We start from the raw sequence: 25,872 nt of genomic DNA, 5'->3' as shown, positions 1-25,872 counted from the left end.
ATGTATAACAAACAATTGTGGAGGTCAAGAAACAGAGGGATAAAGAGACAGAGGAGAAGAGTTTGCGTATGTGTGTGGGTCAGAGCAAGAGAGAGAGAGAGAGAGAGAGAGAGAGAGAGAGAGAGAGAGAGGGGAAGAGAGCGAGAGGGGAAGAGAGGTAGGGAGAGAGAGGTGAGAGTCCTGGATGGATAGATGGCTTGTGGTGGTGGTGTTGATGATGGTGGTGGTTGGACCTGGGGGAGCTCGTTTAAATCTGGCCTGGGGGATCCCCCTAGCCAGGGGTGACGATGGGAGTCACGGCGGCCAGGATTTAAAGGTGGGCCCTCCTTAAGGTGTTTCTGTCGCCCCGAGGCACGGCCATCACAGGGGCTCCAAGGAGCGGAGGATGATGGAGGAGGGACGTATGGATGGACAGAGCTAAGGGAGTGAGGGAGGGAGAGGGAGAGAGAATGAAAGCCTTACCAAGGACAAAGGCTTTCTTCCTTGCTTATGGCCACTGTTGGGGAAAAAATACATTGAAAAAAAATATTCTTGATTGAGATGTTAGCAACATCTGTTTTCTCAATTTCCCAACAAATACCCGGTTGTTTGCACATGCGTGATATTGTGTCTTGCCAGTGCAAGAAGTGAAGTAATCTGAAGTGGTCTCCCGCTATGAAAATGTTGGATATAAGGTAAGATGACCCAGAGGAAGCATTTAAAGAGAAGCAAAAAAGCCTGAACTCCCATGCTTAACTCTGCCAATCGTTCAATGCATTGTCAATCAATGCATCTTAATCGAATGCATCGCTCCAATGGTAGGGCAGAAGATTTATTCAAACTGAATTTATTCACTGTTCATTGATTTTGAGTATATTGACTTTAAAAAGACAAATACGATGGCCTCATGAAAAATAGAAAGTAATCATTACCATTATGTCAAAATAACAGAAGTGAAATTACAGTAAAAAGGTCCTCAGACTAATTTAATTTGCCTCAAATCATTAGCTTTGTTCAGAAGTAAAGCATCACGAATCAGGAGAACAAACAGCAAAGTTCAAAAAGAAACACTTCTCATGACTTGTTATGAAATTACGTAAAAAGGTCACCAGTTGAAATTTATATTTGTGCTCAATAAAAAAAATAAAACATTGCAAAAAAACAGTACAGTACAGTATCAGAAAGTATGAAATCATCAAAAAGTGTCAAAGTACTATTGAGGCAAAAGTGGCAAAAGCTACCACAGCACGATACATGGCACACGGCGCACACACAACACACAGCGGTCACAGAGGCTCTCATACACATTCATGGAGCTCCCTTGTGACCTCTAAAATGTGGTAATTTTTTCCCCCTCTTCCTTTGACACCAAACATGGCCGCTACAAGGGATCTGAAGCTGCGAAGCCACAAAAGCGAGCGAGTGATCTGATTGGCAGCCTTCTGATGAAAGACAGGCAGCAAAGACGCGGTTAGGGAATGTAAACACCAGACCACCCTGGGTCTCTGGTGGGTTAGCCAAACTCTTGGGGTCTCTCTCTCATTCTCGCTCTCTCTATTTCTTTCTCTCTCTCTCACTCTCTCTCTTTCTCTTTCTGTCTCCCTCTCTCAGTCTATTTGTTTCCCCCTCTGCCATCTCTTCCCTGTCTTTCCTCTGGCATCCTTCCAGGTCACCCCTCTCTCTCTCTTTTCGCTCTACCTTTCTTTTCTCATCTCTCTCTCTCTCCCTGTCTCTTCCCTTTGCCATCTCTTCCCTCTTTCTTTCCTCTGGCATCCTTCCAGTTCCCCCTCTCTCTCTCCTTTCCCCGCTCTACCTTTCTCTACCATCTCTCTCTCTCTCTCTCTCTCTCTGAGGCTGTTTGGCGGCTAGCCTGGGGTGATGTTCTCAGAGAGCAGTGGTGGAAATGTAAATGCAAGTCTGGACTGATGGTGCTACTGCTGCAGGAGAGGCTGAGAGAGAGAGGGAGAGAGAGAGAGAGAGAGAGAGAGAGAGGGAGAGAGAGAGAGAGAGAGAGGGAGAGAGAGAGAGAGAGAGAGAGAGAGAGAGAGAGAGAGAGAGATGTGTGTGTGTGTATTTGCTTATTTGTCTGTGTGCGTTTGCGTATGTGTTTTCGTGTCTACGTGCGTGCGTGATTGCGTACGTGCGTGTGTGTGTGTGTGTATGTGTGTGTATATTTGTTTATTTGTCTGTGTATTTGCGCCTATGTGTGTCCGTGTCTACGTGCGTGCGTGGGTGCGCGCGTGTTTGTGGAGATGTGTGTGTGTGTGGTTGGGGGGGGGGGTGTAAACTGGCTGCCCTTCGTGTCCCGCAGAGATGAAAACCCATCAGCCCGGAGAAGAGGAGCAGCTTCGGGGCCAGGAGTCAGACCCGCTGGGGCCACGCATGTGGGAGAGACGAATCAGGGAGCCCAAACTTTCCTCTCTGCCTGCAGCATCATTTCTTCCTTTTTTCTCTCTATCGCTCTCTCGGTTTTTCAGTGCTATGTGTGTGCATGCTTGACAGTGGATGTGTGTGTGTGTGTGTGTGTGTGTGTGTGTGTGTGTTTGCACACAGTAGGGGTGCCTGTATGTGCACGTGTAGCTGTGTATGTGTGTGTGTGTGTGCAGGGGTGCCGACAAGGGGGGGCAAAGGGGGCAGTTGTCCCGGGCCCAGGGAGAGAGGGGGCCCAGAATTGGGTCCTCATTACATTGCATGTATTGGGCTGGGGGCCCCTATCAGACCACTTTGTCCTGGGCCCAGCCAAAGCTGTCAGCGGCCCTGTGTGTGTGTGTGTGTGTGTGTGTGTGTGTGTGTGTTTGAATTCAGTACAGTACAGTACAGACTTTTTCTGTGTGTTATTGTGTGTTTTCTACTTCTGTATTTTTTCATGTCTGCTTTTGGGCGTTATGCGTAATGGCAAGGGACCGTTTTGAACTCGAGCTAAACCGCTAAACAGCAGCTGCAATTTCAGTAGTGGCCATGTGTTCAAGTATGCATGTAATGATCCTCAACCTCATACATTGCGAACAGTACAGTAGTATAGTCCTTGGCAGGGCCACTGAACGCAATTGCCAGGGCTGGGAAATAGACAAAGTCATCTGAAAGGGCCCACAAAGATGACAAAGATGACCCTCACGCCCCCCACCCTGGGCCCGGGGCAACTGACCTGTTTGTCCCCCTATGGAATCCACTGGTCCTTGCCCACAGTGTTCTCTTGATGTACCCTGTTGACATCGTGGTGCTATCTGATATCCTCACAGGGAAAATCCAGGGCTAGACTGGTAATCTGGCATATAGGGCATTTTTCCAGTTGGCCGACAGTCCTTAGGGGTTGATCCTGTTGTTTTTTGTTTCTTAGTTGGTTTGTTTTTATTTAGACAGGGGTGGGGAACCTATGTCTCGTGGCACTTAAGGCCCTTTTATCCGGCCCCCGATATAGTTTTAATGTTATGCAGCTTCACATGAAATATAACATATTTTGTAAAGGAATCATAGAAAATACATTTGCAATACAATTAAGTTATATTCAGGGGACCTAGAGAAGGTGGGGTCTGTTTTAAAGGTGGCTGCCTTCAATAAAGGCAGTGCAGGGGTGCAGGGGAAATCCTGGTTTGAGTTCATAGAACGGCCCTCGGAGGACTTTTTTCACGGCCTTCGGATGAATTTGAAGTGGCCCCTCGAATGAAAAAGGTTCCCCACCCCTGAAATTGGCCCTCAATATACTGTAGATGGGGTGGCCCATTAGGCTATCTTCAATATTAGACAGTGGACTCAGCTAGACATAATATTGTAGAAAAGTAGGGAGGGCAGTGTGAGGGGCCGGTCTATGTCAAAAATGCCCGGCCTATTTTTCGGTCTCAGTCCAGCCCCTGGGCACATCCAGTGTTTGGCTTAACACATGCATCGTGATTCGTGAAGCACCGCACGTGAACAGACTCTCCACTCTCTGACAGTCATCTGAACTGGCAGGCAGAGGGGAGATTTAGTTCAGCCTGTGTGTGTGTGTGTGTGTGTGTGTGTGTGTGTATGTGCATGTGTGTGTGTGGGACAACCAACAAAGGCTATTGATCATGTTTTTTTCCACCACTGATATGCTTCCCAGTGCCAAGAAGAACCCTCATTTTTTACGAATAATAGCCACCAGTACACATGGCATACGTGCTGCTATGATGATCCTCTCCTCAGATCTTTATTGATCCCCTGGCTGCACCCCCCCCAAAACCAAAAATAGAATTTCCTCTCTTGATGATATCTCACCGCAGAACGAACAGACACCGGCCATCACATCACCGAGAAAACTGGGTGCTCCAAATGGCGGCGGTGCACACCTCCCCACACACACAGACACACACACCACCCCCATAACCCCTCCTCATGCCAACATTTCTCTTGTCTGAGAAGCTGACAGACATTCTTTACGTGCAGCGGCAGGCGGAAGGCACGTGCGTGTGTGTGTGCGTGACGGCGTCCAGTGCACAACAATAAGGCAGCTGGGCTGGCCTCACCAGCTCGACTCGACTCGGCCGGGGCCACCGCTGTCCGGCACCTGGATTGGTGCTGCGGCAGTCAATAGTTATTCATCATCCATGATATTAACGATTGCAGTATGTCGATATAGAATCCAGGAGTGAAATTAGTCTATGCCAGGCCACTGTGGCTGCAGTTCAAGGTCATGTGGTTGTGTGTGTGTGTGTGTGTGTGTGTGTTTGTGTGTGTCTCTGTGTGTGTGTGTTTGTGTGGTGGGGGTGGTTTTTTTTGACAGGAGTGATGCTCGGCCAGTGTTAGTGTTTGTGTGTGTGTGTGTGTGTGTGTGTTTACCAAGCTCAAGGTCAGGAGAGTGTGTTGCGTTGCTCTTTAGAAGTAATGCACACATAAAACACTCCAGGCTGTGAGCGGCCACCACCGAGTGTCTGGAGAATTCAGCCATTATCCCAACGATAAGAAACCTCAGAGTTGGCCTATGTGAAAATCAAAACAAAACAAAAATCACCCACCCACAATCAGAAGTTCACAATATTTCCTCTGCATCATTTACAGTACGTACATGTTTTAGTATTTCTGAATACTTTTTGAGCCCACGCTGCTAAATTTTTAAAAATATTATCCGTGTTCAAGGATAGATAGATGGATAGATGGATAGATGGATGGATAGATGGATAGATAGATAGATAGATAGATAGATAGATAGATAGATAGATAGATAGATAGATAGATAGATAGATAGATAGATAGACAGACAGACAGACAGCAGACTGAAGACAGATCAGATATAACTAAATTCAATCTACCGAGTACATAATGACTACAATTACATTGAGCAACACTAGGCCTATAGTTCTCACTTTGACCTGAACCTACCTCGCTCACATGCATTGCAAAACTACAGTTCACTCTATGCTGCCGGTCGGATACTGTACACAGGGTGGCAATAAATTGAAACTGTCCATCAGTGTGGAATTCATAATAAGTTGCTCTGCAGTGCACACATAAACCGTGACTGGACCAAAAAAAAAAAACGAAAAAAAAAAAACCCATTCTCCCCTCCCACTCTCCATGTTCGTGGTCAATATAGCCAACAACAGACAACACAATAGAAAAACCCCATCTAAAGCGAATCACGGCAGGGACCGCGGGCCCCTGTCACCCTATAGTGCACTGACAGACGCTGCCGGGTGTGAATCGGTTAGGCACACAAGCCCTGACACAATGCACAATGGCAGGGGGCAAGTGGCTCTTCCCTCCCCTCCCCTCCCCTGCCCCCCCCCTCCCCCACTCACCCAGCCTTGAAGACACGAGCAGGCCACAGGCAGCCTCACGGATGGCACAGCGTGACATTTAAACCTCTTGGCCCACAGTCTGTTTGGTGGGGGGCTGAGGGGGATTGTGTGGGCCGGGGTGTATAGCCTACCTATTCAACTACAGAGAAAAGGGGAGATGCCAGAAGCTCACCCTTAAGAAAAGGAGGGGGAAAGGGGGAGAAAGAGTCTCTCACTTGTCAGCCTCCTCACACCTATTGTTGCAGAGGGCCTCCTACACATCGTCCACTAATGTCCAAACAGAAGGATGCAGCTGCTCCGCCCTTGGGAGGGGACGAGCACGTGGCATCTGGACGCCAAAAGGAAGTTATGGGCACCAGGTCAGAGATGGTTAGATGGTTGTTAGAAACCATCTCTGACCAGGTTCATACAGAAATGGATGTGTTAAAACCAGGGTTGATGAAAGTTTTGTTTCATCTCATTCTCTCTCTAAGCCAGTGTTTCCCAACCAGGGGTACGTGTACCACTAGGGGTACGTGAGCACACAGCAGGGGGTACTTGGAAAAATTTGATTTCTTATCAAAAGTATGGAACATATTCACGTTGGAATAGAGAAACCCATATAGAACTTGAGTTAGGGGGTACTCGAGCCACAACAAAAAGGCTTAGGAGGTATACGAGACAAAAAAGGTTGGGAAACACTGCTCTAAGCTAATTTTCCCCTGCTATCCTCTGTTACTTTTCTGAGATTGTCCAAATAAACATCTCAGAAGATACACTTGCAAGAGCAGAATTATTTATTGGGAGTGATCCATCACCGACTGCTCTGTGGAGTTTTGTGTACCTTTGACTTAAGTGGGAGGCATTACCATTTTAAATCTCCCTTGGCACCCCCTTGTGGACTTAGTTTGTTTCTTGTTTGTGTTTGTCTGTCTGAACAAATAAATATATAAGGTGAAAACGCATTATCATTCTTGCTGTTTTAACAATGACCTCCGGAAAATAGAAATACTTCCAGGAACAAAACATGTACTTTAGAAGCATATTCCTGAACCACATGCAATACGTTTTTACCAACGGCATACAAAAATGCCCAATTGTGTGTGTGTGTTTTCACCCCTAATATAGCTTATATAAAAAAACAGCAGTCTGCTGTAGCAAGCAGTTGACCTCAACAAACTATGCCCCATACAGTGGTATATGCCGTGGTGACCTTGAAAGTACAATATTTTTAAACCAACACTTTCTGTGTGAGTTAAACAAATGCCTGTTTTAAAGAAAAGACTAGTTAAACTAGGCTTAATGTCACTTCACGTCAGATGTATCTGTCGTCTTTTTTTTGTCTTTCCACACAACAGTTTGAAAGGCAGCCGTCATACATGCTCAAAGGATTACTGGAATTCCTAATCAGTTCAGGCCTTCAGGCAAGGTCACAGAGTTCACTCTCTCCTGCTAAATGTCCCAATGAGACCTCAACATCGCAGGTGTAATGAGACCAGCTTGAGCATGAGCCTCAGATCTGCCCCTGCCATAATAACACACTAGCTAAGACTCTAGTCTCGGCTCTGGAAAACAGCTACAGTGGGGGGAGAGGCAGTAGAGACTGCATGCCAAGTGGCGTTTATACTTGTTTCGGATAGGAAGGAAGGAAAAAATACAGACGTTCATCAAATCTGGTCAGAGAGGCTGATGTGACATGGAACAAAAAGGGAAGAAAACAGAACCGAAAGGAGAACAGAAAATTGGTCACAAGTTTAGCCTTTATTGTAAGTTGTGTTAATTCTGCACGGTATCTGATTCAAGTATGATGTCAGAGTCTGATGTCAATATGATCTGTCCTTCACAACCACATTTTAAGTTTTTGTGGCACAATTGCATAAAATTAGACAACCAGTCACACAAAGCTCACATCTGTCGCCTTTGTAAACAACCCCCTCTAGTGGACAAATAGGACAAGACAATCAAGTCAATTTACAAGACAATTTATTACACACTTCAAAACTATGGCATACAAATGGGTAGCTTAATTAAGAAACACCTTGTAGTAGCACAAAAATAAATACATAAATTAAATTACATTTAAGTTAAAATATTAATATGTAACAGAAAACACTGTAACTCAGTACAGTCTTTGTCTGATAGGATATGATTAACAATAAAGCAGATAAATATGCAACCCGTGTAACATTCAAGATTTGGAGCTGAAATTCCAAATAAAAGTGTAAGATGAACTATAAAACTTAAAAAAAACTATACTATAAACTATAAAATTGTAAGATGTTTCTTTTCATCAAAAACTTCCAGTAATTACATGTTTTTACAAACACACGTGGTTATGACCCTATAGTGTTTATGCCTATGAAATGAACAATATTATCATCCTTCCCTTGGCTTGGCATCAAAACATTGTTTAGGCTGACTAAACTTGCGTTTTTTGGTCGGTTGTGGGTCTTGACTCAGAGGAAACTCCAACTGGGACATCTGTTAGATAAGAAAACATGGTTAGTTCGCACACTGATAAAAAAGACACAACAACCTTTTTTTTAATTGAGAGCAGAGCAGATATTTCAGGGTACTGCTTTCCTCAGCGCTCTCTATGCAGTATGAAGTCTTCTCTTTGGCTCCACACACTTCTACATCTAGAGGGCAATGATACTCCTTTGCATCCAGATAAGAAAATGTTCACATAGATACAGGATCTGCTCTAAATCTTCTCTAAGAAGACACTGTGGCCCTGACAATAGAGTAGTCAATGTGGAAAACTGGGCATATTTACACAAGCATGAAAAATCAAACTTTAAAATGTAATTTGTAAGTTTGTTCATTTTTTTGGCCATAGAATGAACACCCCATGAACAGCTAAAACATTACTGATGCAACAAGCAAAAGTACACTTTCGTCTGGCACACTGTAGGTTCTCTGACTATTGGGGTGACTTAGGGCGCATTCACAACTACCTTCTTTGGTCTGAACCAAATGACCAAACGGACCAAATGTCTATTGATTCGAACCTTTTGGAATGGTCTGAATACAAACCACCAAACTCTGGTCCGGACCAAACAAGCAGACCAAGACCGAGCTGAAAAGTTTTGGTTGAGGTTTCCCAGTCAAAGAGAATGCTTGGTTATGCTTGTAAACCACAATGTGACTTGAAGTGAAAAGCAAGACTGCCACAGTAGGCTATTATATGAATATGCCTAATATGCAGACGCATACCTTTTGGCCTAGTGCTGTACATGGGTTTTCTTTTTTTGTTTGCCACTGGCTGCGCGAACCTGGCTGCGCACAACCTAACCTCTGATTGTTAGAAAACAGCTGTCGGTAAAAAATTAGCTCACATAGTTGGCTGCCAGTATTTTGCCCCTCCTCACAACACCATTTTTATAAACAAAAAAAAACCATGTATTTCCAATCCACTCAGTCAACCACATTGATGACAGCTTACCTCTTGGTTTTGTACTGGTTTGGGTTTTTTCTTTTCCTTGGGTTGTGCGGGCAGCGGCTCAACTGGCTTTTTCTCCTAGAAGAGGCGCAGAAACTTACTTACACAGCACTACTCAAAACACCTGCCTGTGAAAGGCACTAATGTATGGCTTCAAAATACATATGTGGATATTTTAAACATAAAAAAATCTTTAATGTATAAACACATGTGGATAAAAAGAAAAATTCCATGATTACAGGTGTGTTTTAGGTGCATTTTCCCTAAAAGGGATATTTGATATCCGAGTCTTGAAAGGATATCAGAATATCCAAATACGTTAACAGCTTCTAAAACTCAGTTTATGTGTAAGCCGGATGGCAAAACTGATACATAAATGCACATCTATATCCATTTAGGTGTAAGTAAACGGTTTCTTTAGCATCATTACCAGAGATCTGGTGACGCGGCCACTTCTGGTCGTCCTCGTGACCACCTCCTCCATCGCCACTTCTGTTTCCATGGCCTCCGCCTGAAGTTAAACAACATGCCAATCAGCAATTCTCATAAACTTTTCCATTCACACACTTAACGCCACCAAGGGGTTTTCTCTGCACTGTCCATTAAAAAAAAAAAAAGATAATAAAGCTAAGCTGTACCACTTTGGGCGCACAGAAAGTACCAAAGGACCAACGGTGGAAAGCACCCAAAATATCATTACCCCAGGGGAGAGGTCAAGCTTCTTTCCACACTGTCTCTTCTTTCTTTGGAAGGATACCTCTTCTGTGAACACACGGCAAAAGCAAATGTAAATGTAAGGCTGTGGTTGTAAAAGTACATCTGAAATGAAGCATATATGAAAACGTATGCATTCTGTTGTATGGATGTACGTACCTGACGTCTCTATTTTTACTGTATTCTCAGGCCCATCTGAATCCTGCAGCATATTACTCTGCAGCCAAGAAAAAAATATACAGTATCTTGTATATACACACATACTTGTAACCCAGTATACACTGTATTTATAACCCAGTAAGCTGTGAAAAGCTGTAAAAAAAAGCTGTAAAAAACTGGGGTACATAAAAAAAAATCCATGACAAGAATGAATATTTCCAGGACAATCTACCAAACTCCAGGACATTTTCAGGACTGGAAAACAACCCTCTAAATTTCCAGGCTTTCCAGGATGAGTGGGAACCCTGATAGGCTACATAGGGTAAATACACAATATATAGCTTATAGGGATGATAGGATGATGTTCTCATCACAACTCTATTAATCTTCTCGTAAATTATGAACATGAATGCAAATATTTTAGTGTCCAAATTCTTTAATGTCCAAAAGTGGATGTTTGTCTTTGGTCTACTAAAGACTACTACTCTTGTAATTCTTTCATTTTCATTAGCCTTGTTTGCCCCCTGGTGTTTAAAGTCTCCAACCTGTTGAGTTGTGCTCGTCTTGGACACTTCCTCCTCCTTGGACATCCTCACCTCCAGTTGGTCTCTGAAGGTTACTGGCTCGGTATCATCGATCTGTGGATGGCAGCATTCAAGTTCATATTTGTCAGTGTGGGACATCTGACATGTCTGTGATTAGCAAAGGGCTAAACAACAGGAACATGTACATTGTGTGTGGTTGCCACATCATGCAACAACACAGGATGTATTCTAGATGCAATTTCAATCATTCTTAGATTTTCTAAGTCTGTTTCCCAAAGATCATAGTATGTGAATGCTTGCGTACAGCCTAAGATCATTCTTACAGTGGCTCTTAAGGGGCCGCTGTTCACATTTGTGGTGCTGAAGTAACCAATGTTTGCCCTCGTAGTAGCGCCGTCATTATCTCCAAAAGCACTTACAAAATGCAAGGGATGTATTAATGTCAAGAGTTGCTTTTTATAAGGGTGGGACTACATAGTGTTGTAGCAGTTTGAAACTATTGACAGGAGTTAAGGTTGCCGAAATTTAATAGGCCTACAATGCACACAAACAATGAAATTCTACCAGACTTCACACCAAAGCAAACAGCAAACTGCCTGACAACTGACCGCAGGGCACCTTAATAACCATATAGTCTACAAGACCCACACAAAGCTGCACAAAGAAGACATCTGAATCCAACAAGTAGTTGCAGTTCCAAATTGGGGTGCGCAAAGTTGAAATCTTCGCCCTAAAGGCTTTCACAAGTATTAGGAGAATGTTCATGCATTTCTGTGCATGTTTCAGATCGGGTCATAGCACTGCTTCAACTGCGAAGCAACTAGGATTTAGTTTTGATGTTCTTGCTGCCATACGATTGCGGAACGCTAGCTGGTCGTGAGGTGAAATTGCTTGTCGTTACCCCATGTACACTACACGATGCAAGCCTCACGACTGACCTCTGAAAGAGCCAGAAATTGTCCCGATTTCTTAAGTCATGTAACTGACATTGTGGTAAAATGGGGCCAAAAATCACACAGTCTAGGCCTATCCCTGGCACTGGGCTACTTGTCATGAGGGTGCAATGACTCAGTGACAGTTTGCTTTCTTTCTTTTTTTTTTTGAATGAGGTTTCGGCACGTGGCCCTCTGACACCAACATCTTGTCTCTGGTCGCCAGAGCTTCTTTGTTTGTGTGTATATGCCTTGAAATATTCCAGGTCGTGAAGTACACAAACAAAAAATCTGATTGATCACAGTTGAATTATGCCCAATTGTAGGTCTACTGGCCTATCAAACACAGCTTAACTATTTTACTGGCTGTAAAATATTTGGTTGTTGATGCAAGGTAGCAACCTTTGAATGCAGGGCTGACCTACCTGTTCCAAGCGATCCCTCTCTGTGGTGACGTCCAATAGGAGAGTGTGGAACGGGGTGACCACATTACCAACGGTCAGTTTCACGCACTCCTTCTCAAATGTTACGCCATCACTGCTGCCCTCTTTGAAACCGGGGGGCTCATACTCCTGTGGGGTCACTGGTACAAACGACACAATAACAAACCACACATTTTAAAGTAACACTTCACATACATTCAGCACATTTTGTTCCAGCTGGACAATGTGTGTCATGTTCAGAAAAATAACAGAGATTCAAGATTCAAGATTCAAGATTCAAGATTAGTTTATTACGTCTTATTATAGGTTTGAAGCCTATAAAGAGTAAAAATTGTTTGTGTCCTCAAAAAGATTGAAAAATAAAAATAAAAAAGAGGGGGGGGGGGGGTGGAAAAAAGTGCAAAGAAAGTAGGGGTGGGCGGTATGGACGGTATACTATCGTAAAAGGTATTTTTTCCACCAAGGTATGGATTTTGGCCATACCGTTCTACCGTGATATAGCGCATTGCATCCTGCAGATGGCAGTATAGACAACGTTTTGAACATCCACCCGACTGACTGCCTCAAGTTGTAGCAATGTGGTTGTAGAGAAACAGCACAATCATTTCCTTTGAATAAGCTTCAAGTGTAAAATGTATGGTTAGTGTAGTGAACTATTGTTTGAAATGGTATGTGATGGCAACACATTTCAATTCTGGACTCCACAATTTACTGGGTACGAAATGCAAGCTAGCTAACAGCCCAAGTCATTCATGTCTATGCTGGTGTCTGACAAAATAAATGTGCTTAATGTGCTAACAATGGTTGCCTTACATTTAACACATTGCGCCAGCCGTAACAGCTGTATGTTACTGTTTCCAGTTGAGATAATATCATTCATGATATCTGACTGGGTGTTAGCAACTAAAATGACTGTTCACTGTTTAAAATGTGGCATTAGCGATTTCGCTAACGTTAGCACGCTAACCGCTGGTGCAGTGAAAGCTGCCATTGCCATTCAAATGCATTAGTTCTGCAATGCATTGCTAACTGCCTCATGTGAAAGTTCGTTTTTCTTAACTTTAACAATGACAGCTTAAACCATTATGCTTGGCACAATCACAGATGCAAGCACACATTTCAAAATTACCATAAACAACTCCAGAAATAGAAAAAAGGTGCAATGAACGACGTAGTAATACAATCCACGTTCAGTTGTATTTACTCTAAAGGGCGGGTTATGCTTCCTACTTGTGCCACAGAGTGAGCTTGTCGCAGCCATGATGCAGTTAATTTTAGTTTATGCCCTGTTTTGAAGCACGGTCTGCGCGATGTCATTCCACGCTGAAACTGCCTTCAATACAAAGAGTAAACTAGACGTGTCGGTTGTTTTTTAGCATCACAGACTCGACGAGAATGAAAATGAAACATTAAATCTTTATATCATGTGCATGTTTGATCGCACTGGCAGCCACAGTGGTAGTTTGGAACAAAGAAGTGGCTCATTTGTCGAGGACGAAGCGGAATGTTTCCTCGACCTCGGAACCACTGTTCAACTGTCCAAATAACTTCAGCGTCGTAACTTGCAAGCGCATGTGTTGTCTTTGGTTCGTGTAAATAAATCAAACAACAAAGCACGGGCAACTTATTTAATGAAGAGCTCACAGTCCGTAGACCGACGAAGGTTAGAACAAGGAAGTAGCGCTTGTTCTCGACTCGAGGACAGAGCAGGCTGGTCGAGAGGACCAATCAGAGACCTATTTTCGCCCTTTCACGCCGTCGCTCCCTGCGTCGAGACACAATTTTGGGGAGGTGCCCCAGAGTACCTGCGTGATGGGGGGGGCTTCACTACGTTAACTGCGCGGCTCACTGCATCATGATGCAGTGACGCTGATCTCGAGGCATAAACCACCCTTCAATGTGTTCAGTTTGACACCCCTCCCCTTTCCCCCTCTCTACCGTAGTTTAACCCCTTCGACACTTGGTGAAATTGACAGTGTTCTATTGGGTAGCATTGCATTGCATTGCAAAATGCATTTTACATAGGCTAGTTTTTGCTTGTTTTAAAAAAATGCAATGGCAAGAATTCACACACATATGAAAGGACTTTGTGTCATTTCCAAAAATCAAATGCAAATGTTTAAAAAATGTTTTTTTTTTGTCATTTTGCAACGCTTCAATTTTAAACAAATGTACAATACCGTGATATATACCGTGATATATACCGTGACTAAAATTATACTGAGATATACATTTTTGGCCATATCGCCCACCCCTAAAAGAAAGTGCCTTGTTGTCTTCAGCATGAATTCAGTAATCTTATTGCTTGGTGGAAGAAACTACTTTGGAGTCTGGTAGTATGAGATTTCAGGCTTCTGTACCGTTTCCCAGATGGTAACATAGTAAACAGTCCATGGTTGGGGTGACTAGGATCAGCCAAGATTTTCTTTGCCTTCCTGATGCTCCTTCCCTCAAATAGCTCCAGTATGGAGGGTAAGTCACAGCCGCATATATTCTGAGCTGTACGCACAACCCTCTGTAGAGCTCTCCTGTTGGCTTGAGAGCAGTTCCCATACCATGCAGTAATGGTCCCCGTCAGAATGCTCTCGATGGTGCCTCTGTAAAACGACCTCAGGATCTTGGGTCTCATCCCAAACTTCCTCAATCGTCTGAGGTGGTACAGACGTTGCTGGCTTTTTTTAACAATGCACTGTGTGTGACTGTCCCAGGTGAGGTCCTCTGAGATGGTAACGCCAAGGAATTTAAAGTCTCTCACCCTCTCCACTGTCTCACCGTTGATGTTAATGGTTTCAAACTGGTGTTCTTTCCTCCTGAAGTCAACTACTAATTCTTTTTGACACATTCAGAGACAAGTTGTTTCCTCTACACCACTCCATGAGGTTGTTTATTTCTTCCCTGTAGGCTGTTTCATCATTGTTTGAGATTAAACCGATAACAGTGGTATCATCTGCAAACTTGATGATGGTGTTGTTGTTGTGTATAGCCACACAGTCATGCGTATATAGAGAGTAGAGGAGAGGGCTCAGAACGCAACCTTGCGGAGCTCCCGTGCTGATGGTCAAGGAGGATGATGTGATGGAGCCCATTCTCACCACCTGTATCCGTGCTGAGAGGAAGTCTAGTATCCAGCTGCAAAGGCCACTGTGAATTCCTAGACTCCGGAGTTTGTCGTCGAGTATGCTGGGGACAATGGTGTTAAAGGCTGAACTGTAGTCCACAAACAGCATCCTTACATAGGTGTCTTTTTTCTCCAGGTGTGTTAGGGAGGTGTGCAGTGCGCTGGTGATGGCATCATCAGTTGATCTGTTCTGTCTGTAGGCAAACTGGTGACAGTCAAGCGTAGGTGGAATCATTTCGCAGATGATGTTCTTCACAAGCCTTTCAAAACATTTACTCACGATGGGGGTGAGGGCTACAGGTCGCCAATCGTTCAAGCTGGTGATTTGTTTTTTCTTAGGCACTGGAACAATGATAGATGACTTAAAGCTGCTTGGCACCACACACATGGACAGGGAGAAGTTGAAGATGTCTGTAAACACACCAGCCAGTTGCTCTGAACACACTTTAATAACATGGCCTGGAATCTCATCAGGTCCTGCTGCTTTCCGAATGTTGACTTGTTTGAAGGATTTCTGCACATCAGACACTGTGAGCATTAGGCCTGGGTCAGAGAAGTGAGAAAAGGAGGGGGCTCTTACTGGAGGTTTGGTGTTGACCTCAAAACGTGTATAGAACTGGTTCAGCTCGTCTGCAAGTGAGGGATGAGAGACTTGGATGTTGGATTTTTTCCCCTTCAGATCTGAAATCATGTGCAGTCCCTGCCACATATTTCTTGAGTCATTCCCTTCCAGCTGTTCCTCAATCTTATGCCTATATTCTCTTTTTGCTGCTTTGATTGTTTTTCGCAGGTCATATCTGGCTTTTTTCTCCAGCTCTTTGTTTCCAGAGGCAAATGCACTATCCCGGGCTCTTAGAGCAGATTTAACGTCGTTATTTATCCATGGTTTTTGATTTGGATACATTTTGACAGTTTTTGATGGAACAATGTCTTCAACACACTTCTGAATGAATCCAGTGACTGTCTCTGTGTATTCTTTTATATCCCCATTAGATGCTTCACGGAACATGTCCCAATCAGTGCATTCAAAGCAGCCTTGCAGTGCACTATCTGATTCATCAGACCAGCAGCTAACTGTTTTGACAGTGGGTGGGCTCTGTTTTAGTTTCTGCTTGTAAGCTGGAAGGAGCAGGATTGAGGAATGATCCGATTTGCCAAACGGTGCGCGGAGGAGGGGCTTGTACCCATCGCGGAAGGGAGTATAGCAGTGATCTAATATGCTATTTCCACGTGTGTTTACATCTATATGCTGGAAGTATTTGGGCAGTATCTTTCTCAGAGAAGCGTGGTTAAAGTCGCCTGCGACGATAAAGGCAGCCTCTGGATGTAAGTTCTCAATTTTGCTGATAGTCGCGTACAGTTCTTTTAGCGCGAGCTTTGCATCCGCTTGCGGTGGAATGTATACTGCGGTTGCTACAACAGCTGTAAATTCTCTTGGTAACCAGAATGGCCGGCATAGAATGGTAAGATATTCAATGTCTGGAGAACAAAAGGTTTTGATTACGTGGATACTCTCACTGTCACACCAAGCACCGTTAACCATAAAACACACCCCTCCACCCCTGACTTTGCCCGACAGCTCTTTCGACCTGTCGGTCCGGTCAAAGGAGAGGTAGAAGAACTAGAGGTTGGTTTAACTGTTCATTTCCAAAAACATTTTTTTTAACAATTTACAAGTTAACCATCTCGCTATGAGACAAAGAGCACACAGACATATAACTGTCAAAAAACATCAGAACATGTCTATGACTTATGAACAGGGCCGGTTCTGGCTTATTCGGTGCCCTAGGCGAGTTTGAGTTCTGGCGCCCCCCCCCCCCCTTACCTTTGAAAGAAAAAAAAAATCTTTCTTATACCTCACAGAACACAAGACTAATATCCTTAGTAAGCTTAACTAAATAGCATCAAGAACAATAACCGTTTTTCATCAAATGGATTTGTGGTTCTTTTTGACAGGAGACCAACACATCAGATTGAGTCGCATGAAAGTAGCTTCACTGTGTGGTGTGTGTGCAGGGTTCCCACACTTATTTAAAAATCATTTTCCAGGACATTTCCAGGACCATTTTTTGGTAATTCAGGACGGATGTTTTCTCCGTCGAACCCACAATTTGGGCATACACAGCGACACACCGACAGGGGACAAGTAATAAATTAAACAACAGATGGAATGGTTCATTTTAACCTTTTAACCTTTAACCTTTCGGCGACTAAAATCCACATTTAGCAACTTTTTGGTAAAACATGTCTTTTCAGGTGCTGTTTCCACGTAGCAGGATATTTTTTTAGCAGGGTATTTTTTTCTCCTGCTAGGTGTAAATGCAACATGTGGATAAAAAAATCCTCCATTGTAACAAATGCGTTTCAGCCCCCTAACCAGGATATTTTTTTCTCCTGCTTTTTATACCCGGATTTTAAATATCTGCTACGTAGAAACGGAAGGCCAAAACCAATGCAAAACCAATACAAGCAGGAGAAAAAAATATCCACATATAAAAATATCCAGCTACGTGGAAACAGCACCTCAGTGACGCTGAGCTGCTGTCAGAAGCATTTCCTACGATTAAGCAGGGCTGCAGATATGCTCTGATCTCCAAAAAAAGATAGCACTACAATTTTTTGTAAGTAAGTGCTAGCACTGCCTATTTGTAGGCCTATTATGACCCTAGGCATGTTTTCGAGAGATATATAACGCCATCATATCATCTAGCGACTTTTCAGCAAGCCAACTAGCGACTTGTAGCGACTTTTGGCAACACTGAGTCAAAGAATATGACTGTGTATAAGTGCAATCAAAGATGGCAACCTGACCAAACTGTGCGTGTGTGTGTGGACAATAATGTATTCAATAGGTGGATATAAATTCAATCGTCATGTCTAGACTCGGAAAAGAGTCAAAATTATACCACAAACAAAATCGGGAAAAAGTTGAAGGAAAAAAAATCCAGGACAAAATATTTTTTTCCAGGACATTTGGTGAATTTCCAGGACATTCAAGGACTTGAAAACATATCTCTAAATTTCCAGGTTTTCCAGGTTTTCCAGGACGTGTGGGAACCCTAGTTGGATGTGATGGTGGTGGGGCCCCCAACCCCAGATGAGAGGGAGGTTATCAATGTGTTTGAATTGTAACGTGAAATTGAAATGCCAGGAGAGTGATACAGTACATTTGCATGTAAAATGCATGTGTAGACAATAAGCCTACCAAGGAGGTCTGCATTGATCTACACTATCTACAGCATCACAAAGCATGGCAGCATAACAATTTTAATAAGCTACACATTTGTGCTGTCTTCCAAACCAATTTCATTTCTGGACTGGAAATAGTGGTGCATTTGTGAGTAGGAGAATGAGAAGGGGGCTATCTATGTGTTTGGAGGGACAGGGTGAGAGAAAGGGAGAAAGCCTCACTTGTCTGCTGTGCATGGTTCTGTTACATGATTAATGTAGGCTATGTCATTCTGGTCTGGAAATTAATGTTTTTTTTAAGCTTACAACAAGCAGGTAATTCATGTGGATGGAAGGAGATATGGCAGCTAAAATTGTTTTAAACATTGCACCAGTCTTACTTTACATTGCTTGTCAACCTAAGCAAGTAGGCCTATTATGATATCAGGTGGGTGTTAGTGAGTAGTGAGTAGGCTACTAACAGCTACTTTACTGGATTTCATTGCTTGGCATACTTGGCTAATGTTAGCATGCTAACCAGCGATTTCTCTGATCAAAAACAAAGCTCTTTTTCTCTCTAACTCCAAATAGTAACCTCATAACTATTAGGCTTTCCATAATCACAAACGGTTGCTGATTAAATCACATAGTTCCAAAACACCCTCTGAAACTCCTGCATCATGCAATGAGTGGTTTAATGAGAACATAATAATCTCCATCCAGCAGAGCAGCACTACTGTTTGCGCTTGCCCCCTCTGTCTCTCGAGTGAGTCTCCAAATTCAAAATAGATCGCACGCTGTCACTCGTCCCGCCCCCTTTCTCAGAACGGTCTGTTTATTGGTTCACAGACTTCCCAGAGACAGTTGTAAGAGATATTACTATTGGCTGAGGGGCGCTTTGCCGTGAGGAGCGCTTTCGCCACTCTTTGTTGATTGCGACTTCATAAAAAAACTTCATATAGCAAAATTACGCATAGGAGAGCGCCATTTTGGCGCTCCTTCTTCACATGGCGCTCTAGGCGACCGCCTAGCCGGCCTATGCTAAAAACCGGCCCTGCTTATGAAGCCATTTAGAACTAACAGACAGACAGTTAAGCAAAGGAAAAGGAATTAAATAAAACTTTGCGGTGAAACAAATTAACATTCCAAAGGGAGATTGTTCATCATTTCTGACCATCACCATTTTAATGTACAGTGACATGGGGTATTATGAAAGGCATGCCAAATAAAATGCATTATTAGTATTGCATGTCTTAGTAATAGTAATAGTAATAATAATATTATTACTACTATTATTGTAAACATTCCAGAAAGGAGATAGTAAAACAATATTTCTGACCATCATCATAGTACTTGAGTGACATGCTGAGGCAGACGCTGTCGGGCAGCGGTCCCAGATGCTGCATCAGGGTGTAGAGCTTGCGCACTAGGAGGATGCTGGCCTTCTTGATGTTGTTGCTGCATGACATCTGGGAGACCGTCTTGCCACTTTTGCTGAAACAGTACAGTGGTGGAACTTGTTTGCTTAATGAAACATAAATATTCAACAACAACTACAAGACTGACAATTTAAATGACATATGTGAATGAAATGGAAAAACCTTCGTAATAAAAGCCAGAATATATTACCTCTCAAACTCCATTTGTGGACCATCTTCAGTATAAGTGACATTGAACATGTAGCACTCAGTGACTTTCTGTGATACAAAACATTTTTACTTCAGTCGTGCATAACCGAATCACAAAAGCACTTAAAATTACACAGCACAATATTGACCATGGCAGTTACTGATAGTACTATAGTATCCCCATACTCAATTAGCGGCCCGCGGGCCATTTATGGCCCACGGGGCATCTATTTTTGACTAATTTTTGACTAATATATATCTTTTAAAGTATATATATTTAAAAAAAAAAAAAAAAAAACGTTTTAAAAATTAGTCAAAAATAGATGCCCCGCGTTTTTTTTTGGTCCGATTGCGCTGTCAGCGGGCCATTTGTGGCACGCGGGGCATCTATTTTTGACTAATTTTTAAATTTATTTATTTATTTATTTTTTAAAATATATACAGCGCAATCGGACCAAAAATAATAATAATAATAATAATTTTTAAAAAAAAATAAAAATAATAATATATATATATATATATATTTTTTTTTTTTTGGTCCGATTGCACTGTCGGCTCTTATTTTGAAATCGAACCACAGACGCTAGGAGAAGTGTGCCGTGCCCCGCTCCCTCAGGCAGTGTCTCCTGCTGTGTTCCAATACTCGTACTGTCCGCCCTTTCCGCACTGTGTTTGGGTACGCAGGGTGTTCCATTTCTAATCGCGACGGTAAAGTGTACTGTAAATTACCCGGATAACGCCCCCAAAACGGCCATTTTTCGAAGTGTGGAGTTACTGTACACTTTTCGCACTCAACGGCCGCCATGTTTGTGACGTAGTTGAGTAGAACAGTCAAAAAGATGAGGCGCACACAAGGCTTGCAGGTTCAAAAAGTGTATTGTGTCCGACAAATTAACAAAAGAAGTCAACGGAAAATATCTGGAGCTACAAACGTTTCGGATCTAGTCCATTATCAATGTCTCCAGTAGGAGATCCTACTGGAGACATTGATAATGGACTAGATCCGAAACGTTTGTAGCTCCAGATATTTTCCGTTGACTTCTTTTGTTAATTTGTCGGACACAATACACTTTTTGAACCTGCAAGCCTTGTGTGCGCCTCATCTTTTTGACTGTTCTAGTATCACTATTTTTGGTGAGCCGTCGCACCAAGCAACAAGCGATCCTAAGTTTAAGGCGCCGACGCCAACTTTCTTTGTGACGTAGTTGAGTGTCAGATCTGTCAAAAGGTTGAATCTCCGTGATAACAGCATAGTTTTGATTCCAAAGACAATCGCCATGTGTATTAGAGGCAGGGGTAACTTTAAAAAGTGTTAGCATAACGAACAGTGCCTTCCGTGTTGAATTGCATATTGGCGGTTGGTAAACTCGGATGACACGCGACCAACCGTCATTTCCGTTAAGTGTATCAGACAGAACGGGAATCGGAATGTACTCGCCTCGTGAATTGCGGAGGGTGGAAAGGGTACTTGACTGCACTCAAACAAGGTACACAGTACAGAGGGTGAATAATGGAACACAGCATCCCTCTTTGCCAGGCAGTCACTGCAGGCTCCGGACAGACGCACCTACGAGAGTGGTACTAGAGGTTGTGAGGTAGACAAGGGAAGGACTGAATCAGAGCTTGTAAATAAATTATTAACAAAGTTCTCTATGCCTCGTTTTTGAAAGTAATGGTCCACATTTGATTGCAAACAGTGTGTTAGGACTTCGAATTGGTTTAGCAGTAGCTGTAGCTAGTTGCTAACGCAAATGAAGGCAATTTATGAGCTCTGCTGGCAGCTAACTAGTGGTAGCCTACTTAAAAACGAATTGCTTGATAATCTTTTCACACTTTTAAGGGCAGATTATAGTTCAGCAACGGCGCCTGTTGCTTACGGTCGCTAACCACTGTTGATGTTATAGATCTGCGCACGAGGTGTCATGTCGTTAGCTACATTTGGCTACATAGCTACAAGGCTACAGTACAGTAGTCAGACTGCAGGCATTGTGCTGCGAGTGCTAAACTGATGTAGTGTTTGTTTGCTACTTACTAATTCAGTCATTGTAGCTTCATTTATTTACACAGACTAGAAAGAAAGTGTTCGTATTCCACAGAATATTGACAGTTTGGCTGTCGTAAACTACCGGAGAACTGTGCCGCCACGAGAAGAAGGAAGTATCGAGACGACCAATCACAGCGCCTTTTCTCTGCGACCTTCGCAACCGTCTGTCGCGTAGTCAGGATTTTTTTGAGGCGCGCGACGACGGTTGCAGAGCCTCTGCGCGGGGGGTGTGGTCGTGCACAGACGGTTGCACAGGCTCTGCAACCGTCAGCGCCAATAAGTATAAATTGGCCTTAAAACAGTCCCCAAATAGTCCGTTTGGAATGCTAAGACCCTCATAAGGCTACAAACAAAGTTATGAGCAAATTGACGATTTATTATTGGTATTTGCATTTGATCAACATTGCATCAAATGTGCCATTTTCTTGTTGGCAAAACCTGAGGTGTCCCATCAATGTGTCCTCTTTGATGATGGGTCTATTATTGCATCTGATTCTCATGCATGTGAGAGTTGCATAAACAAAGTCATAATAAGCAACATTTGTTTGAAAAGTGTTGTCTTCAGGCTTATTGGTTTTCTCACTAAGAAATAAATCCTGAATGTAGTCTGCAAATATAGGCTAACTAACAGATAATCTTATGTAATTAAAAAAATATATTCAAGGGTGGCAATGGGAGCAAGGCAGGCACCTTACCCCACAGTGCTCCAGAAAAATGCAGGCCCTGTATGAGAGAAATGTTGTCCCATCCTGTCACTGGAAACTAAATATCTGCTGTGGGTGTGAGTGCGTGTGTTTTGTGCTTGTGAAGGGCTTGTCTTTTTTTTTTTTTTAAGGGGGGGGGAATGGGGGATGAGGGGCGTGTTGACCCGGCCCAGCCCAGCCCTTTATTGGGAGGAATTTTGAAAATCTGGCCCTCGGAGACTTTTAATTGAGTGAGTACCCCTAGTAGATGTTTGTGATCCTACCTGTGGATTCTCAGGATCCGTGTAAATCTATGAGACATAAAAAATACCTTTATGAACACACAGATATTTACGGCAATTTCCAGTATAAGCAGTTTCATCTTAGCCTGGCTATTCGACAACAAAGCTTGTTGAGCTTAGTATGGACATTAAGCTGTCGTCTCAGAGGACAGGCGTTACAGAATCAAATGGCTCTGTCTGCATGCTACTGGTCAAAGCTACAATCAATCAGACGACTCCTTCATCTTTGTCATAGCCATACAATGCAATAATAGCGAAAATAATAGCGAAAGCTCTGAAGTCTTTTCTCCAGGGAAGTAGAAGGGGTGCATCTGGTTATTCATTTGAAGGCTTCATAACTAAATCCCAGGTAGAGTCAAGGCAGTAGTTATTTTAAAAACCCTAACGGTTTCAGCCGTCTGGCCTTCATCAATGTGTTGTTAAAACTCAGGTACTTGTGTAACACACACAGGTTAGTAAACTCTCAGGGATCACATGGGTCAGGTATGAAGTCAGCAGTTCACACACTACGTCATTAGTTTACATATAACATTAAAATTCAAAGTTCAAAAGCTCTCTTAGTATACAGAGTGTTAAAAAGTCATACTCACAGAGAGACAAATGACGCGCAGCTAGAGGAAAGAAGTGAAAAGAAGGAAAGGAAAGGAGTACAATTTAAATTAGCATACTAAGTGCACTACAAGGTACAAGGTGCAGGAAATGGTCAAAAAAGGTACTGCAGCTATGCTGCTCATTGAAACTGGGCTGCCTATTGCCAAATTTGATCTTTTCATGAAAGTTTACTAAGTAAATAACTAATATTTTATAATATGGCCCAAGTACAGTCATTTTTGCAGCTAAAAATGGCTATTTCTGGAAATTCAAAATGGCGGACCATGGAAAAGATCCCCCTTTTCATGTATGAAAAATGCAATTTTTCCAGTCATAATGAATAGTTAGAATTTGATGGTGGTGGTAAGTATTCATGAAAAATTTAACATTAGTGAATGGGCAGCATGAATTCTGGAAATAAACAACTAAAAATCTCACACAGTGTCCCTTTGAGTCTCTTCCTTATCAAGGATCAGAGATGTCTGACTTACATATTTTTTCTGGAGTGCATCAAAGCATCCATGCATCCTGTGACAAGGACAGAAACATGTTTGTAAAGCCTTGGTTTATTCTAGCATAAAACCAATAACTCAGTTATCTCTTCTGTCCTACAGACACTAAAATATCACCATAAATCGATCAACATCTAAGGCTAAAATATTGTATTTACTTGTTATTCACCTAATAACAAGGCTATTAGCATACCACACCCTTTGACTGGTTTGATTTCAGACTCACCACTGAACAATCTGTTTAGCACCTGGACAGCTCTTTTCGTCCCTGAGTATCAACACCTTCTGCTCTGTGACAAACACAATATACCTAATATTCATATCCTTCATAGTTGCATTCTCGACGTTGTGGGGAAAAAAAAGAAGTTATATGAAACCGCAGCACATCTTACCTTCCACAAATTTACTACCATAAGCCTTTTCTGGAAAGAGGCCTCTCAGGTATGTGATGGTTGACACTGCGATGGCCAACAGTTTCTTCACAACAAGCAGGGACTGCTCTTCGGTTTCAACAACACCTGGTAGAAGCTGTGTCTGCTGCTGTGAATTGGCATTGCCCAGGATGTAAGGCGTTACTTTACATATTTGTCCTCACATAACCACAACCTGAAAACTTCACGGTACATGTTTTATACAATAATGCCTATACTAATACAATACCTTGTTGGCCGTTCGCAAGCGCTGTTCACTGGCCATCTCTGTGGTATTAGCAAAACAGCTAGCTCGTTGAGGTGAATTCGAACTACTAGAAGAGACGTGGGAGTAAAAGCGTAATATTCTTCAGTAACTTAATGTTTTTTAAAAATGTTGACTACATATATGCCAATCGTAGCAGTACCATACAAGTGGTTTGCCATCAATAAATGTAAGCAGTCCGCTAACTTCAAATTGAACCATATTCAGGAAGAGCTAATTGATCCAACAACTGAATGTGACGTAGGTGTATGCAGCTCCTGATTGTGCCAGATCTACATTTTTACAAGCCGGTTTTTACCATTACAATTACTAAAACCAAACATCTCTACATATGATATAAACCTATAAGTCCTTCTTACTGGTGATGTGGCGACCATTAAGAAACAACGTCGTCGTCGTCAGGTCTGTGGGATTCCTGAGTTGTGTAGAATGTGTGTGCCAGGCAGTTCCCTTCCCGCCGAGTGAGCATTATTAGAACGGTCGGTCAGTCCGCGACTAAAGAACATAGAAAGAAAACTAGAACTGGAACCATGACTGGAACTAGATGTAGTAGGCCTACTAAACAGAATGTCTGATACAATCACTGAATAACATTTGAAATGTAAAAAAGTCTAATCAAATAAATCAAACTATTATTACATTACATTACATTACATTACATTGCATTTGGCAGACGCTTTATAACCAAAGCGACTTTAAAAAGAGGACATATTCAAGCCAACATCACAAGCAAATACAATGTGCACAGGTATACAGCACAACAAGTGCAGTTGCAGAGGTGTTAGTTGTTTTGTTTTTTTTTAATTAAAGAGTAAATAACGAGTAGCCTACACACACACAAACTAAACTAAACTAAACATCATGTCAGGAGTCTGCCCTGGGGCAAGGCCAGTTCAGTGGTTCCCAAACTTTTTTCCCTGCGCACCCCCTTTTACATTTCAGTGTGGTTCGCGCACCCCCTAAGAGAATGTTGCACAACCGCACATTTTGGGCAAAACTCATTTCCAATAGACCTGACGTTTTTTCTGCCATCACTACAATGGAACTTGTTGCATGACAAGTCTAGGAGTTATAAATGACACTTAAAGATGCATCCTTCCATCTTACAATTCACCAAACAACATGTAATGTTCATTAATTCTGTAAAAAAACACATCTCAGCCAGTACTCTATTCAGCTCG

The 25,872-nt window shown here is 42.7% G+C and overlaps 1 protein-coding gene across 2 annotated transcripts; it reads right to left on the bottom strand.

Moving 5' to 3' along the window:
* Positions 1-7,680: 7,680 nt before the first annotated feature.
* hormad1 (HORMA domain containing 1) lies at positions 7,681-25,148 on the bottom strand. 2 transcript variants are annotated; one of them, XM_063199299.1, is made up of 16 exons: positions 25,051-25,148; positions 24,656-24,740; positions 24,388-24,535; positions 24,222-24,285; positions 23,975-24,011; positions 23,483-23,503; positions 22,875-22,901; positions 19,865-19,932; positions 19,575-19,729; positions 11,932-12,089; positions 10,575-10,667; positions 10,030-10,087; positions 9,857-9,918; positions 9,587-9,667; positions 9,160-9,234; positions 7,681-8,195 (listed from the first exon to the last, which is right to left on the bottom strand). In XM_063199299.1, the coding sequence occupies exons 2-16, from the start codon at positions 24,689-24,691 to the stop codon at positions 8,091-8,093; spliced, it is 1,188 nt and encodes a 395-aa protein (XP_063055369.1). In that variant the 5' UTR covers positions 24,692-24,740; positions 25,051-25,148; the 3' UTR covers positions 7,681-8,090. The 2 variants fall into 2 exon arrangements, with proteins under 2 accessions (XP_063055369.1, XP_063055368.1); XM_063199298.1 differs by having other exon boundaries at positions 24,656-24,737; positions 25,051-25,141.
* Positions 25,149-25,872: the final 724 nt, after the last annotated feature.

This window comes from Engraulis encrasicolus, chromosome 5 (genome assembly GCF_034702125.1).
Source record: "Engraulis encrasicolus isolate BLACKSEA-1 chromosome 5, IST_EnEncr_1.0, whole genome shotgun sequence".
In the NCBI taxonomy this organism is placed as follows: Eukaryota; Metazoa; Chordata; class Actinopteri; order Clupeiformes; family Engraulidae; genus Engraulis; species Engraulis encrasicolus.
The sequence above is the reverse complement of the archived record's forward strand: the minus strand, read 5'-3'. Positions and strand labels throughout refer to the sequence as shown.

Coding starts and splice junctions, on each gene's coding strand:
- hormad1 (XM_063199299.1), bottom strand. CDS start 24,691: ATGGCCAGTGAACAGCGCTTGCGAACGGCCAACAAG. Junction 22,902..23,482: donor TGCGCGTCATTTGTCTCTCT/GTGAGTATGACT, acceptor TATGTCTCATAG/ATTTACACGGATCCTGAGAA. Junction 10,088..10,574: donor AGACGAGCACAACTCAACAG/GTTGGAGACTTT, acceptor TCTTGGCTGCAG/AGTAATATGCTGCAGGATTC.